Source organism: Arachis stenosperma, chromosome 6, assembly GCF_014773155.1.
Source record: "Arachis stenosperma cultivar V10309 chromosome 6, arast.V10309.gnm1.PFL2, whole genome shotgun sequence".
Classification (NCBI taxonomy): Eukaryota; Viridiplantae; Streptophyta; class Magnoliopsida; order Fabales; family Fabaceae; genus Arachis; species Arachis stenosperma.
In genome coordinates, this window is record NC_080382.1 from 78,426,451 (window position 1) to 78,447,304 (window position 20,854).

The following is a 20,854-nucleotide window of genomic DNA, read 5'->3' on the forward strand; positions in this document are numbered from 1 at the left end:
AGTATTTGAAATTTTATTTAGCAAAACAGAATGATTTCTGAGTCGGCGAGTCCTCTGGGAATGTTTTGAACTTAAGAATGAAATTGAAATCGGTTTTGGAAACTTGGTTAACTTCAAAATGAGTTTATTTGATTGATTCTAATTACAGAGTTACGATTTGAGGACTTCAAAGAACTTAAAGTAATTAGATTGATTTTTGAGAAATTCGTAAGTGCGACAAAAGAAAAAGTTTTATATCGAGTGAATGCTTGACTACCATTTTGCGCTGTTAAACTTCTCCGGTGAGTTGTAAACTTCTGTAATCTCCGTATGGAGTATGAGAACCAGTTTAAAATCTCTGAATCTGCTAGGGGTGGATATAACATATTAAGCTGAGTAATTTTTCCAATGAGAATCTTGTTAAATGTAATATGATTAAAGTATGTGATATTAATTGATTGCTTGGCAAGGACGGTGGTGCCATCCCGCTTGCTTAGTGCGTTATGAATTCGTGGGGATGGTGGTTTTATCCCGCTCACAATGAGGATGGTGGTGTTATTCCACTCGCGGTTTGAGGACTATTATTCTCGTGATAAATATAAATATAAAGACTTATGGTGCCGATTTTGATTATGTTATGATTGAGTTTGATTATGATTCTGAGCATGATTGATTGTGAATATTAATGAAATGTCATCACTGAATTAGCAAGGATGGTGGTTTATCCCGCTGTCTAGGTGTTATCCCATTTGCATGATATGATTTTGAACACAATCTCGTGAGGACGGCAATATGTAATGCTCACTTGAGATGTTGTGCATACGACTCAGTGGAGACGACGATACGTAATGCCCACTTGAGATCATTTTGGCACCGGGCAAGGATGGATGCCTCATCCTGCTTGTCTATGGTGGCGCAGTGGGACAGCGATGCATAACGCCCACTTTCTCTTGGATGAAAGGTGAGATGGCACTCTCCGTTGATGTGTGATGGCACTCTTCGTTGTTTGGCACAATTTATACCTCTAGGAGAAGGTGAGACGGCACTCTTTATTGAGATAATGGTACCATAATTTGTATAATTTCTCCTGGGGATGCGCACCGAGAGACCGATCTGGGATGTCAACCGGATTTTGTGTTGGGTTTGGCAAATAGCTGACACGTGAGCTCATGACCAGTAGGACAGACATGCATCATACTACATTTGTTTGCATTTGTTTGGGTCTGCATAATTGCTTGGTTTGCCTAATTGACATCCTGCTAACTGCTAATTATACTACTTGTTATACTTGCTCGTTTGTGCGATTGTTTAACTGTCTATGTGATTGTGACTTGTGGTTTCGGATTGTCGTAGTTTGCGTATATGTTGGGCCAGAGGCCGTGATGTGATATTGTTTTGGGCTGAAAGCCGTGATTTAGTTATGTTATATTAGATGAATCAGCGGTGAGTTTGGTGAATTTGCTTCTTTGGTATATGTAGTGAAATGCTATGATATATATTTGTTTTGATTGGAGTTTTTATTAGTTGAAATATAAATCTGAATTTTTGCTAATCAACTGTTGATCGGTAAGATTCATAAGACGAGCGATGATCACTACGATTGAAATATATCCTCTTGTGACAATTTCTAAAACTCCTTTGGTGAGAACTTGTGGTTAGGTTCTCACCCTTTACAGCCTTCTGTTTTTCAGGAAATGGACGAGAAGCCTGCGAAGACCTTTCTAAGTATTTCGGTTATGCTGTATCTGTTTTAATGTCTTAGTCATTATTTTTCCTCGCTATTATTATTATTATTATTATTATTATTATTATTATTATTATTATATCTTGTAAAGAGGGATAGGAGTTGTGATGAGATATGTATGAAGTTTGAGATATTATTTGTATGAAGGTTTTTTATTTTTATATGTATGTGTGCACCCGCACGCACTCGCGCTGTAATTGAAGTGTATGTATGCATGATTGTATAATAAAAGAAAATAAAAAATATTTCTAGTTTTTAGCACAAAATAAAATGCAATGTGGTTCTTCAGTTTGGAGGCTCTCAATATGTAAAGATATATTTAAAGTCGTTGTAATATTCTTCGCTGTCAAAGTGATGTAGTCGAAAGCATGACATTCTAATAGTAAAGATGTTATAAATATGTTAGGTGTTATATATGATATGACATGTGAGTTAATCTTTTATACTATCAATCTTGATGAAAATCGTTAATTAAGTGATTAAAGGATAAAAGTAATTAATTTATAATTTCAAAAGACGGGTTTAATTGATAACATCTTTTAAAAATACATTTAAAAAAAAAATCATCGGATTAATTTAACTGATTAGTTAATTACTCCATCCTTATCATTGTTACCAAGTCTTTGCTTGATTCACGGGCGCGGCTACTGAAACTAATCGTACATTGACTGAAGCACGTTGGTAAAATGGTAATAATGGCCATTACTTAAAACCATTTAAGATCCAAAATCCAAGCAGCCAAATTCTCATCTCTGATCTTCTGTTCTGTTCGGTTCTGACACCCTACTGATCCTCAGCAGATAATGTTAGTCAATTCTTGTCACATTCCAACATATGCGCCCTGCGCCGTTGCAGCATATACGTGCAAGAAAATTAATTCATTAGTTTATAAGCCATTTCTTTTCTTTTTTGTAGAAACAAACTGTCGTGGATACTGGGTAGCAGTGACTAACTTCGGACATTATTGTTTCTGTTTTACACCACAACGCACACTGTTTTTAGAGGGAAAAAAAGGGTAATGCAATTAAGATGTCACAGAATTTGCCACTGCCACTACTTCTCTTTTGTTTCTTTTGTTCACCCATACTTATCCAAGGATCAAATCAAAATGAAAGGAAGGTAATAAGATCATCCTTCCAAATGAAGGAGATCATTTTTATTTGCTGTTGCATTTGGATTTTGTGGGGTACCACATTATTGCTAATGGCAATGGTTCTCACACTTTAATTGGTTTCTAACAGCCGTACATTGTATACATGGGAGAATTACCAGAGAATAGAAGTTATGCCGTGGAAGACCACCACCATAATCTACTGACTGCAACGATTGGAAAGTAAATAATCTTAATTAGGCAGTGAATCTTACATAATATGTTATGTTACACTTCTTGGTTTTAGAATAACCGTCAATTTAGATAATATAAGCCCACGTTACAAAATCCATATCACATAGATTGTGTTTTAAATATCATTTTATTCAAGCTAACTGTTGCTTTAAATAATAGAGTAATTCATCAACGTTTCTTGTTATATTCCAACAGCAAGAAGTTAGCGAGAGTGTCGAAAATACATAGCTATGGAAAGAGCTTCAACGGATTCGTTGCACGACTTTTGCCACATGAAGCAAAGAAACTGCAAGGTAATAATGATGGTAACATTATTTAGTCACAGAACTAGTGTATAGTTAATCCATCAATGTGTTTGATGTTAATTCGCATTATTATGTGTATGATGCATGCACAGAGGAGGAGAATGTTGTATCTGTGTTCCCAAACAAACGGCAAAAATTACACACGACAAGGTCTTGGGATTTCATAGGAATGACCAAGAAAGTGAAGAGACGCAGCAACATAGAGAGCCACATCATTGTGGGTGTGCTAGATACAGGTAACACTAGTTACTTAGTAAGGAAGAAATTAAAAAATAATGGATAATGAATAAGTGTTGGCTCTATTGAAACAGGAATATGGGTTGATTGCCCCAGTTTCAACGATAAAGGGTATGGACCTCCACCACGACGATGGAAGGGCAAATGTGTTACGGGAGCCAACTTCACTGCTTGCAACAAGTATGCATATATTTTCACTTAATATCTATCTCTATAAATTAATAATTCATTAAAGTAGATTATGGCTTGGTTTGGTAAAGTTTTTTCAAGAGGTGTTTGTACTTTTTAAAAATTCAAATTCTTCATTTTATGTTTGATAATAAAAAAAATTATGTGATTGTGCTTCCCGCTTTTAGGATACTTTTGAAAGCACCTAGGCTTAGTTTGGTAAAACTTTTACTTTTTAAGAGTAGCTTATAAAAGTTCACTTTTAAAGATGGTTTTTTAAAAGTTGTAACATTTATATTTAGTAAATCAAATTAAAAATAGCTTTCAATAAACACAAACAACAACAATTATTTTTGGTAAAATAATTTTTAAAATTTAAAAATAGTATAATAGACATAAATATAAATATTAAATTTAAAAATTAGTTAACAGAATAATATTAGATTTTTAAATTTTGAAAAATACAAGTCAACTTTGAAAAGCTCTATCTTAGATGTTTAAGCTTTTCAAAAGTTTAATATAACCGCATATGTTAACTAATTTTCAAATTTAATGCTTGCATTTATGTCTATTATAGTATTCTTAAAGAAAAAGTTTAGGGAGACAGCATTTTTATTTAAAATTGGCCCGCACTTAACCAACAAAAGAAAAATAAGTAACTCTCCACTATTAAATGTAATCTCACACCATTAAAAACACTATTAATGACTAATTGATGACTACAAATCACAAAAACTACTGGTCCCATAGTACTCCTCATTTCTAAATTTTAAAAGTTAAAACGTAATTATTGTTGCTTGTGTTTATTGAAAGCTATTTTTAATTTGATTTATCAAATATAAACGATACAACTTTTAAAAAGTCATCTTTTAAAAGTTAGTTTTTATAAACTACTTTTGAAAAGTAAAAGTTTTACCAAATTAAGTCTATATATACACTAAGCTAGAGTGGATAAAAGAAACATTTTTTCAAATTAATTTGAAGACGACTATTCATGTAAAGATAATTTTATATAAAAATAATAATTGAGATATTAACAGTGTTATTATTAATAGTTTAGTTAAATATATTAAATTTTCTAAATAATTTTATAATTATTTTCATACAAATATTTTCACATGAATGATCACTTAATTTAGTCTATATACTTATTAGAATCATCTATGTTAAAATTTAATTATTAGAATCACACAACAAGCTATTATGCTTATTAGTTTTTGAATGGATGATCCAAGGTTTACTAATTTTCTATAATATTCCCTTTTGTAGAATAATTAAGCCCATTGTGATGGAAATTTTTGCATGGGTTTTCATACAACGTTAACTCCATTCTCCGATGTGCAGCAAGGTGATCGGAGCAAAATACTTCAACCTGGACCCAGTCAGCCAAATGCCCGACAACATCAGCCCGGCGGACGACCAAGGCCACGGTACTCACACTTCCTCCACAGCTGCAGGCGTAGCCGTGGAGGGTGCAAGCCTCTACGGCATTGGCAAAGGCACTGCACGTGGTGGCGTCCCGTCTGCCCGCATCGCCATGTACAAGGTTTGCTGGACTGTTGGATGCAGCGACATGGACATGCTTGCCGGCTTCGACGAGGCCATTGCTGACGGCGTCAATTTAATTTCGGTCTCAATTGGAGGGCCTTCCAGGGAGTTCTTCAATGACCCTATTGCAATTGGTGCATTCCATGCTATGAAGAGAGGGATTCTCACTTCTTGCTCTGCCGGCAATGACGGTCCTCACCTTTCCACTGTTGAGAATGTTGCTCCTTGGATACTGACGGTGGCTGCTTCCACCGTTGATAGGCAGTTCACGACGGTGGTATCCTTGGGGAATGGCAAGAACACCACAGTGAGTACTACTAATTACTTAGCATATATTCAACTTTAATTTATTGGTAATTTAATTTATCGGCAATGCTAAGAAGATAATAACTAAAATTACCTTATTTAATATATAGCATCCATCATTACATATTTATCATATCTAAAATCCAATATAGATTGTTCTAGTGGTTAGCTCACTAGTCTGTTGAAGCAAGCATCACCGATTCAAATCCCGCCTTGTACATGTAGCATTTGATTGGCTAACGACAAACCCTGAAATTAAAATCTGATTCACCACAGATTAGATCTTAGTCTATTGGGTTGGGATACCGTGAGAAACAAAATTTATCACATCTAAAATTACATAATTATTCTAGCGGTAATTTACAAATGCTAAATAAAGTATCTAGATTGTCTGGGTTGATTTTCTATTATTGTGCAAACATTATTGTAATTCTATACTCTCTGTAACTAACGAGAAATTCTTGTATCGTATTAAAAGAAAAATAGTGTTATTCTGGCTTATTAATCCATCTATTTATAAGTTAACTGTATGTAATAATAACAGATGCAGATGATAAGCACTTACATTCTAACTAAAAGGTAATAGATAATTGGATGCACAAAAATTACTTTCCAAAAATCTTAATTAAGCACTGAGTGATTATTACAAGTAGCTTATTTGGAAGTTTGTTTTGTAGGGACTATCTATCAATACCTTTTGCCCCGAGCAGAAGATGTACCCGTTGACTAATGGAGTGCTTGTTGCTAACAGAACTGGAGATGGCTATGGCAATCCAATGTATTGTTACTGAACCCTGATGCGATTTAAAAGAACTTGTGTATTTATCTAATAATAAATTATTATGATGCAGTTCTTGTGATTATGGGACATTACAGAAGGACAAGGTGCAGGGAAAGATAGTGTACTGCCTAGGGGGAATGGGTAATCAAGACTTGATCATCAAAGAATTGGGTGGAGCAGGGACTATCATAGGCCTTGATAACAGAATAGATGACTCCTACAACGTAGTTATTCCAGCTACGTTTGTTGAAGCCAATACTGATGGCAGAGACATTGATCTCTACATCAATTCCACAAAGTACGTTTACCCTCAAAATCCTCTTAATTCAAAACTGCCCACATTACATTATGTGATTACTAGTAAAATTTTAAATTACAAGAATTTGGATATGCGGTTAGGATGGCTCTAATTAGAGAACCGATACATTTCCAACAATCAGCCAACAATTTTTTTTCAGTCAACAGGAGAGAGAGAGAAAAGAAAAAGAGAGTAAAAAAGAGCATTCATATAAAAAATGCTATTTGCACATCAAAATCAGCTAATATGTATTTGTATATAAATATATGTGTAGTTTAATTTATTTTTAATGTATATTTTATATTTAATATATATTCTATGATGGCTGATTTTAGTTGGTGATTTTAAGAATTTATATATATCATCACTCTTTTTAAGATGATAAAAATTCACTAACCTGAGGGAACCTATGCGAAAATTTGATATCAGGGATGCTACAGCAGTGATACACAAGACAACAAGTACAAAGATCCCTGCTCCATTTGTTGCTTCTTTCTCATCAAGAGGCCCTCAATTTATCAACCCAAACATCCTCAAGGTGATTCTTGTCCACGTCCCTATCTTGCAACCATGCGTTTGATTTTGCTTGGTTGGTTTCTAAACTTGTTTACATTGAATATATTGCAAAGCCTGACTTGGCTGCTCCAGGACAAGACATTCTGGCTGCATTTTCCAAATTGGCAACAATAACAGGGTACCCTCAAGACTCACGTTATGAAGTTTATAATATATTATCAGGGACATCAATGGCTTCCCCACATGCCATTGGAGCTGCTGCCTATGTCAAATCTTTCCACCCTGATTGGAGCCCTGCTGCAATTAAATCAGCCCTCATGACCACTGGTGAGAATTTCCTGACAAGTAAAGTAACATTTTTAGGTTTTATAATTTCAAAGCCTTTTTCTTTGTTAACTTTTTAAGAGTGTTTTTAATTAAATTACAATGACAATTTTGATAAAATACACACACATAAGTATGTACATATATTTTAAAAGTTGCATATCTAACTAGAAATGAAAATTTTCTCGAATGCTTTTGAATGAGTTAGAAAAGGTTCTTATTCTAATGCATATTAAAAATGTCTAGAGATACGGAAAAAGTAAATGCAATATTTTGTGGATCTCCTCTTTATTTTTCTTTATTTTTTTGTGTTTATTCTGTATACTATTTACGGTTTCAATTTGTATATGAATGTGAATCTAAAAACCCTATACCCTAAAAGGGTATACTTCCCCTTTAAAAGCGAATTCAAGCGCACTATAATTACAACTAAAAAAACTATTTATTCTTTGGTGCATCACACTAAATTTTATTTCCTAATCCAACATTTTCATCTCCACGATTCAGCCACCCCCTTGAAAACAAGTGATAATTTCTCGGAGCTGGCAGCTGGGGCAGGACAGATAAACCCAGCTGGAGCAGTTCATCCTGGCTTAGTTTATGACATTAGAATAGACTCCTATGTCGCCTTCCTATGCAAGCAAGGCTACAATGCCACCAACATTGGCATGCTTATAGGCACCAAGAATTTTGACTGCGCAAGCGCCAAGCTCGCGCAAGGCACCGATGGACTCAACTACCCCACCGTGCATCTCCAGCTTATGTCTGCTAATGAAAAGATTTCCGCAGTCTTTCATCGGAGAGTGACTAATGTAGGATATGGGACCGCAACATATAAAGCTAAAGTTACAGCACCTGAGGGTGTTTCAGTTGAGGTGATCCCAGATACGTTGGTGTTTAGTGGATTGCATCAAGAGCTGTCGTTTAAAGTTGTCTTAAAGGGGCCACCAATGGCGAACGAGACACGGGTGTCGACTGGATCAATTGAATGGCAAGATTCTAAACACAACGTCAGAAGTCTCATACTCGTATACAAATCAATGTTGTAAAGCGGCAGAAGGCACATTTCAAAACATAGGATTTCATTGTAAACATTTAGGTTAGTTATTTGGTTTAGCCTAATGAATTTTAGTGCACGAATGATCAAATCTTTCTGCTTGCGAATTGTGAACGACATAAACCCATGCATCACTCCATTTTTTCTCCCTATCGGTCTGTTAACAGTTGATAACCATTCTAATTAAGTTGTTTGCAGCAAGAACGTTTGTTGAGCCATATCACCGGGTGCGGGTGAAACGGGACACTTGAACATTGCTAAATTGCTGGCGGGAATGCGCTCCTAAAATGGACCAACTGTTATGTTATGGTGATTGCCGAATAACTTTTAAAAGTAATATGACTCGGACTTGGTGATTGTACAAGGCATGCAATAAATAGGATTAACTGCTCAAAGCCTTAAACATAAGAAAGTTCGAGAATCCGGATGATAATATCTAATCGACTACCTATAAAAGAACTCAGCTGGTTTCGCTACTTCACAAAACCAACGATCCCACTTTTTCTCTTCCCTTGGGAGGATAATCCTCCCAGTAAGGAATTTGATAACAGAGAACGAAAGCGTGTAAAAAACCCATACAAAAAAAGGCTTAAACTCTACCAAAGTGCTATATATATGTTTTGGTCTTCATTCTCATCCCTCAACGGTCAACGGATATAGTTAACATGTACTCTCCTTAATTTTTCCATCAGGTCATAAGCAGGTGCGAACTGTGAAAGCTATTAATGGTGCACATTTGATCCATAAGATTATATTGAGAAGTCAACAATGCATTCCGGACTGTCGGTTATGGATGCTCTTAAACCTAGTTAGTTCTTTTCTCCTCTTTCTTGCCTCTGCCGCAGCAACAGCATCCACTACATTTTTACCTGAGCATAAGACCTTTGTTTGTTGCTTTTCCTGCGGAGAAGTTGCAGTGTGAGATGTTGTTGAAGACAGAGATAACTTAGGAACAGAATGTAGTTGAAGCTCGAGGTCGTGTTCTTGCTCTTGCTTGACAGCAGATACATGCTCATTATGATCAAGTGAAGGTCCATGGAAGTTCCCTATAATGTGACTTCCAGTTTTCTGCTCAGCTCCATTCAATGGAAACATTATAGTTGTGTGGCCAGCATCATGAGTTGATCTGGCCTCTGTCCACCCAGAAGCTACAGTTTTAGCTTTCATTGGTAGATCTGGTTGATAATCCACAGTTGCCGCTGTATTCAAAGACAAAGAAGAACTACACTGTTTACCTAGAGAAAGTTCATCTCGTTTATCAATTAGGCCAATGGAAGATGGGGCTGGTTGTCCATTTCCAAAATCTGGAAGAGGGAATAACCAGGGACATTGTACCATATATAATGGATTTTGTGTCCTATTGTCATTTGCAAGGTTATTTTGCTTGTGAAATGAGCCGGTCTCAGAAGAGCACGGCAGAGAAACAGTAGGCGGAACGGGAATGGAACTAAATGGTGGATGTTGTACTTGAACTGGATTAGAAGACTGAATGATGGGAGGCCAAAATAATCGTGTAACTGGAAAATGGTTACAAACGAACCATGGGGCATTACCAGATAAATTTGTTACCTCGGCCATAGATGATTCCTGTTCAACAGGAGCTTTGGCTACCTCACTGTTTATTGTCTTGGCTATCTGCAAACGGAACCCAGTATTTATCTACTAGTTTTGCAAGCAAGAAGATTATGCTCTTGTGAATCTCTTAATAGCAGAATATCTTACTTGTGCCTTTAAATGCTTATTTGTAGTCTCCAAAGACTGATACTCTTTCAAAGCCAAATCCTTCTCCTTGTCACCAGAAATTTTATAAATGTGGAGTGAAGATCAGACAAACATCCAATTAATAATAATAATATCTTAGAGAGTGCCTCATCCACGAAGATGAAGAAAAGTGGTGAACAATACCATACCTCAACTATGCTAGGTGTACAAAAAAAATTAACCACTAAAATCAGCCACCAGAGTAGAATACATATTGAAATACAAAATATACATTAAAAATGAATTGAACTATACATGTATTTGTACACAAATATGTGATGGCTGATTTTGGTGTATAACTAGCATTTTTGCCGTACCTTCTTCAGATTTTCGTTCTCCAACACTAAATTGGAAGCTTTTCTGGTTAAATCTTCGCACAGAGCCTGAAGCAAACCAACAAACAAACATAAAAAAAAATAAACTACTCAATCTTCCAAATAGACAATAACCCGTTAGAACAATTAGACACTTGCAAGAATACTTCTTTCTTTTTCTCTGTTCTCTTCTATGTCAGTTTAGAAATATCCGTGTATCAGGTGTCTTCCATATTTACTCATTTACACAAGTAATATGGAACGAAATCTACAGTGTCACCTTTACATAGAAATTAAACTGTGCATTAATAAGTCCGTAACTAAAAATCTATAAACCGACATTTTCATGTGAAAGTCATGCTTGAAAGGTTTTGCTAATTAAAAGGATAGATTACCTTGCATAATACATAGCATGCCAATATTGCATTTATTCCAAATAGGCATACCAATACACACATTACTCACTTACATCACAGATATGGGTTTATATTTAGTTTTGATGACTTCTTTAGTTTGGGAATGAAGAACGTATCACATTTATTTAAAACTAGGTTTCTGCATGCCCAACTATTAATATAATCAAAATAAGACTTGTTATTGTTACTATGCGCTATGGGAAAGTACATGCATAACCACGTTAGCTTCAGGTCACATATCACGCACATTTATGGTTCATTACCAACAATGATGCTTCATGTAATTTGCATTCTAAAGTTTCTGTCATTTTGGTTACTGGCACACAAGGACTGTGGCTATTCTCCACGTTTGAAGGATGTTAAAATAAATAATTGCTGTTCTGGACTGTGGATACATTCATTTTCCTCAAGAAATGTGTAGATCATCATCAATTAATACAGTGTGAATCAATAATGTCCAATTAACTGTGTCAGAGAGGGAATGAATAATAAATCAGCTAATGTAAAGATCCTTCCTTAAATGGAAGTAATGATAAAAAAGCACAGGCAATATAAGTTGACAAACAAACTACGAGGTCAACAATAAAATATGAAGCCAAGATTGGTAGTACTGCAAAACACACCAAGCATTGGCTAAGACACTGTTTGGTCAAGATTTTATGCAGTCTATAAGCAAAACACCTGTCTACGACGGATTGTCTGCCTTGCTGACTCTCTATTTGCCAATATTCTGCGAATCCTCCGTGCTTCTTTTTCTTCCTAAACAAACAGCCAATTAGATTTCAAGTGCCAAACCATTGCAGTGGAGGAAAATTCAAGCTTTCTTATACCTCAGTTAAATTACGCCTTGACTTGCTGCAGCGAACCGCAGAGTAACTAGTAGTCTTCAGTGAATCAGCATCCTGCTCCATCTTCATATGTCTTGCACAGTCATCCTGCCTCCCTTCTCTTTGTTCAGAATTACAAGCAACTGATCGTTCATCTAGCTGCTGGCCTGCAATAGCTTCTCCCTGCCAAAATTAAACCAACAAAGCTGCTTGGTAAAATGTGGTGTTAACAAAAACAACATTATTAAAATGGAAATACAACGTATTAGATCAATATTGATCATCAAATTGGAGGAAGAATAAGAATTCAACATTATCCAGGGCTATCTACTTTTTTGTAGCTGTTTTTATCAAAAGTTTCTCATTGTACGAAGCCTTTTTTCCAAATTATACTATTTCTAAATTCTACATGAAATGTTACAACTTGGTAATACTCTTGATTAAAGAGTGTGTTCTACAGTTAATTGACTTCTCCATTTACATTCAAAGTAAAAAGAAAGAATAAATTAAATGAGTTATCCAAGTGAAGTGAAGTTATTTGTTTTTTTCTTCCAGAAAATGTAGGGGCAAGATTGTTTATCAATAAGAAGCAATAATACTAGAATAAGGAAATCATAAGGAGATGAAGAAAGTTTAATTAGGCATGACACAATTCACCAAGGCTGTGTTTTGAAGTGAAGCTGGGATTGAGAAATATTATAAAGAAGAATATTTTTTGAAAGAAATATTATAAAAAATTGAAATTTAGTCCCATTCCCCATCCCCTGTCCTAGTCCCAAGAAAGAAACAACCGCAACTTAAACGACGTCATAGATTGATAGCCCCGAATATTCATATATTATAATAACAAAATATATATAATTTAGGTTACAAATTCTATACATATTTTAACTGGTTTTCTTCACATGGACGAAACTAGCTATGATGAAATTGCTATTGTGCCCTTGAGCTTTTCTCCTTTCGCATGTTTCCTAAATTTAACAAACATGAAAGGTTAAATCCACACACTGAAAAGAGATTACGCATTCTTCTTCATCTCTAAATAAGGATAAGGAACTGCACCCCAACACAATCAACAGATTCCGCAATACAATAAGCTGGGAACAACAAACCACCTACCAATCTCGTTCATAATCGTGTTCGTTTCTTAAATAACAGTTTTGATCAATTATGGAAAACTAATCCGACTTCACACGTCGAAACTTGAAATAGTAATAGTAACTCCACTCGCATCACTTCGTTAGTCGGTACAAGGAATAAATTGATTAATGTTCTTTCCGATATAGTTTATTTGTAATTGTTGTTGACGCGTGCTTCTATAGTAATTTTTATTTTTTCAAAATATTGACTATTTTTCACATGCGTTTAACTGTGAAATTTTTATTAGATTCTCGTGATTAAATAAAATCAAAGAGTATATAATTAAGTAATTAGTTAACAGAGAAAACAAAGACTTTAAAAACAAAACACTAACCCCGGGGAGAGGGACAGAGCGAGAGAGATCCGAGTGCGAGTGCCACGTGAAGTGTGGTGCGTCGGTGGAACGAGAGGCGGTGGTCTCGCGCATGGCGAGGTTTGCCAAGTCAGCAAGAGTCTCTGCCGCTTCAATCTCTGTCTTAATGAGGCGATCCGCACGGTGCTCCTCCGAAGCAGACGAAGAAGTTGAATAGCTCAAAGCACACAGCTTCTTTGTTTCCATCACCTCCACGATGAAACAAACAACAAAAAGAAAAAGAAAAAGAAAAGTGTAACGGTGTAACGGTGGTGAAATGAAAGAGTTAGTGCGAGCGAAGAACCGAACAAATAAAGAGTGTGAAGGAGAGAGAGGGAAGGAAATGGAATGGTATGTATGAGTTTGTTCAGTGGCTAGCGGAAGAGCGGGGGGCCACAAGGAGTGTGCGAGTGCCACGTGTCGTTCATATTCACAAGTGGACATCTTCGATAATAAGCGGCCATGTATCTTGGACTGCCACGTTTCATTCAGCTTGCCCACGTAGGAGATCTGACGCACTTGCAATTTTCCAAAAGTCGGCTTACTCCTTCCTTTCTTTTCTTGCCTCCTCAGTCCTCCCCCTTCATTTCAGTTTCCACCTTCGGTCATACATTACTCAAAATACCTTTTCAGACTATAGTAGTGTCAATTCAAAGTATTTGGACTAAAATTTCAGAAATTAAAAAATTATATATTTTGGCGTCTCATCATTTTCTTCCTCTGTTCTTTTTTCTAACAAGCCCCAAAAATTATAATTAATTAGTGTAATCCAAATATATTTGTTCTGATAAGGATACTTTTTGCACTATAGGTAGATTCTGTGCTATTTCACACGTCTTTGAGAACCTTTTGATTAGTGAGAAAATAATCTCTAGAATTTGGACTCGAACCTGAAACCTGCAAAAAAAAAAATTTTCAACACTCAAATTAGTTTAATATTTTTGAAATAAAGAGAGTAAAATGTATTTTGCTCTTTTGTTCTTTGTCTTCGGTTAGAAACTTTAATTTATAATCGCTGAAGGTTAATTATCCGTTAGTTATTTTCAAGACTTTAGGTGCTGAGATCTTAGGGTTGGGAATAAGTAGTATAATCATAATTTAATCAATTACGTGTTAAATAATTTATTATTGTTATTATATTAAAATATTAACGTCTTTAATTAAATTTAGAGATTTATTATTATGATAGTGATTATAATATTGAGAGATAAATTTTTTATAATTTAATCTAAATTATTTTTTGTCATAGGATTATTAAAAAGGACATTAATAATGCGAAAAGATCAATATATATAATGGTCTCCATTGGATGAAGATTAATAGATTTTATTTATTAAATTATATATATAGATGGTGCATATAGAGATATGGTCATTGAACTGACTCATTTTTAGAATTTCTAATGGTTATAATTACCGCATATTTATCAATAGGATATTCTCAAGATGAACATAGTAATAGAGTTTCCTTTGACCTACGACTGTCATAGTAATTAACAATATATTTATTATACTTTGATTCCGGACACCTAATACCCTAGGGTGCTAGTTGAATAGATATTGGGTATGATTTAAATACTTGTAGAATTAATGATTAGTGAATAAGGATTCCGTCAACTCTCGATAAAGAGTTTGAGTTCTATGATTATAATGATTGAGATGAATAAAACATTGGCCAAGGAGATTAAATGAATAAAGAAATGAGTTTCTTAAGTCATTCACAGTTCATTATAATAATGGTAACAAGTTAGAGTTTGACAATCAAACCATACTCTAAGAGTTAACCAAGAGCTGGAAAGATGGAAGGAATTATACTTTGTTCTTCTAAGATTCTTAGTAAAAATATATTACTTCATACTATCGGGTCGTTGAGGAGTGTTGCTAGACGCTAACCTTGATTAGTAAATTTAGTATAACTAATTTACTACCCGCTTAGTATTGAACCTATGCGGTCACACACTAACGAATGTTCTAATCTTTGCTACAGAATTATTTAATTATTATTTTGATTTAATCAAATAAATAATTATATTAATTCAAAATGGAATATTATTATATTCTTTGTTAGCACCAAGAATATAATAATAGTATGATAATTGAGAATATTAAATGAGAATTGAGAATAATTAGTTATTCTATTTCTAAATTTAGATGAGATCCTAACTGATTCTGTTTCAAATTGAATTATGATATGATTCATAAATTTGAAGGATTCATATTTAGAATTTCAAGATATGATTTAAATTTGAATTGAGATTCAAATTTAAAATTAGTAACAAATCCCATACTATATATATGCATGCCAAGAGTACAGGACACAGATGAGAATAAAAAACAAGAGTTTTATTCTTTTACATCTACACATAAATGTATATGAGCCTAATTCTTGGAGAAGAATTTTATGGTGTGCAAAAGGTTGCAAAGAGGTTCTCAATTTAGATCAGATATCCATTGGTCAAAGAGTTGACAGCAAAAGTTGGTTTCAGTGTGGATACGCATAGCGCCTTCGTACCATCGAAGGAGAAAAGGATTTTTACTAGCGTACTCAGGTATTTAGATCTGATCTACTATATATTTATTATTGGAATAAAGTTTAAGCACAAAATAGATCTTTAGGATTACTTTCTTTTCTTCCGCTGTGTGTTATAAACACATGATAATCCTTCACTTAGGAGCATTCGAAATATGAGAAAGAAGTTTGTTACGGTGGACGGTTATCATTTTTGAATTTGCTTAATTCCACCAAGGTATAACTCAGTTTTTCCGATTTATTTGGAATACGGTACATAATTCCCAAACTTGACTTACTGAACCTACTTTAGCCAGTTGAGCTTTTGTCATGCAGTTATTCCTTAGTTAGGGATGGATATATTATTAGCCCCAAACTCAACGCACATTGTCCTTCAGCAAGCTTGAGTTTTTTTATTTTGTAATAAAATAATAACAATAAAAATGATTGTAGTTCGTGGACCGTATTGCAATAAATTTGTATGTATTTCTCTAGGCAAAATCTCGACCCTTTCTTATACTAATTGAACAGTTATTTTTGAATCAACTACTAAGTTAGTGGGGTGTAGTGTGGTTTTATTACTGTTTTGATATTGGAAAAAGACACAACCTCGTTAACCTGGTCTTCTTACTTAAGTGTTGAAAAGGACATGACTTCAAAAGGTTAGTACTGCTTGTCCTTTTCTGCATTTTTTGTTTCGATGATGGGGAGAGAAAAGAAAAAAATGGTGGAGGTCAAAAGCGAAAACATTTATAATTGGGTGCATGCTGATGTGAAGCATTGCGCCTCTGCGTACTGCGATAGTGAATTGCTTCATGAGCTTAAAGCTCTGAAGCTAGTTAAGGACGGTTATGCTATTGGTGTGGAAATTCTTCGTTGTGGCAGCGAAGAGAGGGTTTGTGAGAGGAGAGGGGATTAGACATATTTCTATATGTATATCCCATGTTTTACGAAGCTTCATTTGAAGTTTTCTTTTCCAATTTTGAATGTAAGGTTTTACGCAACTGAACTGTGCTCTCTCACAACTACACCCAAACTCATGAGCTTTCTTGCGAGCTTTTGAATGTTTAATGACCTTTTTGGATTTTTTTGCATCTCTGAATATTTTCTTTTCTTTGTTTCAATCTAAAGGAGTGCGAAAAGGTTTGTGGATTAACCATAGTAGCTTCCCAGATTGTTCTATATTTTTGCTATATAAATCTTCTTTCAAAAGCTTTAAGTTTATGTTTGTAAAGATTTGGTATTCAAAAATTGAGTATCCGTTTTATTTGGATGATGAGTTGATTGAAAAATTTTCTTTGTATTGGTGCCCAGAACCAATGCAAATTTTGGAAGCTGTGGGTAGAAGTGAAGAAGAAAACCTTTTTCTGAATTTCTTGGTCGAGTGTTGTGCTTCCGGGGAGCTTTTATCTATTCCTGAAATGTTAAAGTTGGAAAATGATACTGAGGGATTAAAGGCTTATATAGGTAAATATCTGTGTTTTTGTTTTCATTAGTGATTTGTTAATTGCTAATGGTTTCTTATATTGCTGCAGGTGGAAGGGTGCCTAACTTAACCACTTCGCGATTCCAGTCTTTTTTCCAAAAGAAAAATGAGAGGGATGGCAGTGGTTCTGGGATGGTGAAGGATACTGGTGGGGATGCTGCACAATCCAGCGTCCGCGTCATCCTTCTCCTAAAAGAAAAAGAATTGAATCAGAAAAGTTACTGGAGATTTTATCTGAGGAGGAGAAAGATGCTGGTGTTGGTACTAAGTCCATTTTTGATAAACAAAAAAGACTTCATGGTTTCATTGAGGGGTGAATCCTCAATCTCTTTGGAGCGAGCATTTTTCCTTCACTGAGCTTGTGGATAAGGTTTGTCAATATGCTGGTGATATGAGATTGGCTCGTCGAACTGGTACGGAGTGGATGGGAAAGTTTATACAGGTTGGTTAACTTTGTTGTTTATCAAACTTGAATTTGATTTGTGATGTGTGTTTCACTATATGTTTTGTTTTGCAGGTTGTTACTTCTTGGCTGCTGTGCGTTGGTCGTGCTATAGAGATGCTAGGTGCAAAAGAGAGCAATACTGTGAAAAAGTTAGCTGTTTTGGAACAATTGACAAAAGAAAAAGAAAGTGTAATCATATATGTGATATCTAAGATGAAGGATAAGGAAGAAGAGGTTGCTAAGTTTCAAGATCAAATCCGTCTCCTTCAAAATGAAATTAGAGAAAATGATAAGACCAAAGGTGAAATGCCTTCTCGTATTCACGAGCTCAAGAACGATGTGTTGGAGATGTTTGTCGTTGGGTTTGACCGAGCCGTTAGCCAGATTGCTACCTTTGCTCCTGATTTTGATGTCGGGAAGCTTGACGTGACTAAAATTGTAGTTAATGATGAGTTTGTTGAAGTCACTTTAATGAGATAGAACTAAAATATGATTGAAAAAATAGTTGAAGTAAATTTAGAGTTTTTTCAAGAGAAAAATACTTATATCATCAAAATATATATTTGAATTGATAAATAAAACATCATTTACCTAATTGAACAAGAATAACTGAATTTGTTAAAATAGAAATAGAAACTAAATTATTAAAAAATATATATTATTTTTTTTTCAAATTCAAATAGCTTAACTTTTTAACAATAATGTAATGATAATACAAATTTACTATCTCAACTCCCACTAAGTTGTTATTGTCCAAAAAAATGTACATCATTAGACATTATACAATTCTATAGAATTCTTTCTAGATAACTTATGTGAATAGAAGAGACAAAATCTACTCACTAAATATGTTTCATCATTAAAATTAAATAAATTTCTCAATTAAAATAAATTAGAGATGTGTTTATCTTTATACACTAAATGTGATATTTAATACAATCTCTCTTATAATGTTTTGAATACATACAAAAAAATAATTGAATCCTTTATTTATTTATCTTATTTTTTCTAAAATATACTATATGCAATTTCTTTATCTTTATTATCTTTTAAAGTCATATACTTAAAGGATACTTGTTAAGTAAGTACTTTTAGTCTTTTTTTTTTTTTTTTACATTTTCTCTTATTGTACATATTGAGGTTCTTTTAATAATTGCAACTTGATTAAGAGAAATAAAAACTAAATGCATAAGTATGACATTAGACACCGATAATTTTAGTGCATTTAATTTTGAAACAAGTCAGAATATTTACAGAATGTACTCACTTATATTATCATATATGCCTCGTTAACATCTAGTTTGACGAATTTCATATTTGTTTTAACTTTATCACTTTTAAAAGTATTTTTGTATTTCTTAAGAGAATTTCTTTACAATAATAACCCTTATTTTGGATATAGTATTCGCGAGTCTTTTGGAATCTCATACTTTATGATCATAAGACTCACGTGATTTGAACAATTCTATTTCTCAAGGTTCAATTTTGCTATTTAAGACTTTATCCATAGAAGGATGGGCTTATTTAATCTTTAATGCAATGTCTAGATACATACATTGACAAATTTAACTTTAAAATAAAATAATATATTCAACTAAGTTACATATCATATGAATAAAATTTATATGATAGTGGGTTCATTAAAAATATTTAGCACAACATTAATATTTAGTCTTTGGACAGAAATATTAATTTGTAAGTGGTATTTTTTTAAATATTGTAATCAAACCACTACAAGAAAAACACCCATTCAGGTACACTTGAAAAGTGTAGCCAAAAATGAAAAAAAGTGATGCCTTAGGAAAAGGCTACGTTTTTTAGGCTTCGGAGACACTTTTGTAGGCGATGCCTATACTAGTGTTGCCTATTCTCAAAGGCTACGTTTTTCTGTATCAAAGGCTACGCTTCTGGCCTTTGAGAATAGGGAACGCTTTTTAAGTGATGCTGTTCAGGACCTAAGGCTACGCTTTTCAGCACTAATAGTTACCGTAATTCTAAAGAATAGGCTACACTTTTCAGGGCTACTGCATCACTTTATAAATGTAGCAAATAGTATACCTATAGCTACTCTATATAAGTGTAGCCTTTTGTCCCTCATTTTTTTTAAAATTTCTGTTTATATATATATATATATATATATATATATATATATATATATAAATAGAAATTTCTAACAATTTTTTTTATTTAAACTCTAATATTTGAGAATATAATTATATATATAATCCTGTATTTTTAATTAAATTAGTTAATTATTATAAAATAAAAATGAATACATATATAATAATACCATACAATAATCTTTAAATAATAAAAATTATACTGAAACAAAATATAATTATACAATGAACCAAAAATATTGGGATGATCATAATTTTGAGTATTCATACATCTCAAACTAGAATAAGTATACTCATATAATGCACTTAGAGTTTACTGCTAATAAACTAGGAAAAACCAAAATATTATATCATATAAATGTATCTTAGCTTCTAAGAAAAGATATCATCATCAACCATACATCTTTCAATTTTCATCTTTGTCAATAAACCATCATGATCAGTATCTCAATCTTCACTCGCATCTTCAGAATTATCCTACATAATTATATAGAAAAATAATTATAATTTGAAAAAGTACAACAAGAAAAAAGTAATTAACATATTAATAACATATACAATATCCGAGCGGCATAGGATAATTGAAACTACTCTTCTTTTCATTTCACCAAAAACATAAAATAAGAAACAAAACCATACTATGTTTGAATAAATAATTAAATAAACCAAAGTCTTTTGCTTTAAAATAACAATCATATTCAGGGAATACTATAAATCACCATAAAGGACATAACTAAAAAACGGAGTAACACGACTTCATACTAAATGGGAACTAAAATCAGAAACTCAAGTGCATTGTGCAAGTGACAAGCAGCGCATAATAACATTTTTCTTCCTTTTTTATTTTAACATTATAAGAAGCTCAAACTTTACATGA

The 20,854-nt window shown here is 33.7% G+C and overlaps 2 protein-coding genes across 2 annotated transcripts; one reads left to right on the forward strand and one right to left on the reverse strand.

Moving 5' to 3' along the window:
- The first annotated feature begins 2,752 nt into the window (after window positions 1-2,752).
- Window positions 2,753-8,683, forward strand: LOC130934219 (subtilisin-like protease SBT4.15). The gene is made up of 11 exons (XM_057863807.1): window positions 2,753-2,842; window positions 2,965-3,056; window positions 3,264-3,361; window positions 3,466-3,609; window positions 3,685-3,790; window positions 5,123-5,633; window positions 6,310-6,410; window positions 6,484-6,711; window positions 7,141-7,249; window positions 7,341-7,554; window positions 8,059-8,683. The coding sequence occupies exons 1-11, from the start codon at window positions 2,753-2,755 to the stop codon at window positions 8,598-8,600; spliced, it is 2,235 nt and encodes a 744-aa protein (XP_057719790.1). The 3' UTR covers window positions 8,601-8,683.
- Window positions 8,684-8,829: 146 nt separating this feature from the next.
- On the reverse strand, window positions 8,830-13,733 carry LOC130933413 (basic leucine zipper 10). The gene is made up of 6 exons (XM_057863024.1): window positions 13,401-13,733; window positions 11,930-12,109; window positions 11,781-11,858; window positions 10,687-10,752; window positions 10,331-10,396; window positions 8,830-10,243 (listed from the first exon to the last, which is right to left on the reverse strand). Exons 1-6 carry the CDS (start codon window positions 13,623-13,625, stop codon window positions 9,371-9,373), a joined length of 1,488 nt encoding a protein of 495 aa, XP_057719007.1. The 5' UTR covers window positions 13,626-13,733; the 3' UTR covers window positions 8,830-9,370.
- Window positions 13,734-20,854: the final 7,121 nt, after the last annotated feature.

Excerpts from the sequence above, each read along its gene's own strand:
- LOC130933413 (XM_057863024.1), bottom strand. The coding sequence starts at position 13,625 with ATGGAAACAAAGAAGCTGTGTGCTTTGAGCTATTCAACTTCTTCGTCT. Across the intron at positions 11,859-11,929 it reads CAAGGCGTAATTTAACTGAG|GAAGAAAAAGAAGCACGGAG; the intron begins GTATAAGAAAGC and ends CTGTTTGTTTAG. Across the intron at positions 10,244-10,330 it reads ATAAGCATTTAAAGGCACAA|ATAGCCAAGACAATAAACAG; the intron begins GTAAGATATTCT and ends TTCCGTTTGCAG.
- LOC130934219 (XM_057863807.1), top strand. The coding sequence starts at position 2,753 with ATGTCACAGAATTTGCCACTGCCACTACTTCTCTTTTGTTTCTTTTGT. Across the intron at positions 3,362-3,465 it reads TGAAGCAAAGAAACTGCAAG|AGGAGGAGAATGTTGTATCT; the intron begins GTAATAATGATG and ends ATGCATGCACAG. Across the intron at positions 6,712-7,140 it reads CTCTACATCAATTCCACAAA|GGATGCTACAGCAGTGATAC; the intron begins GTACGTTTACCC and ends ATTTGATATCAG.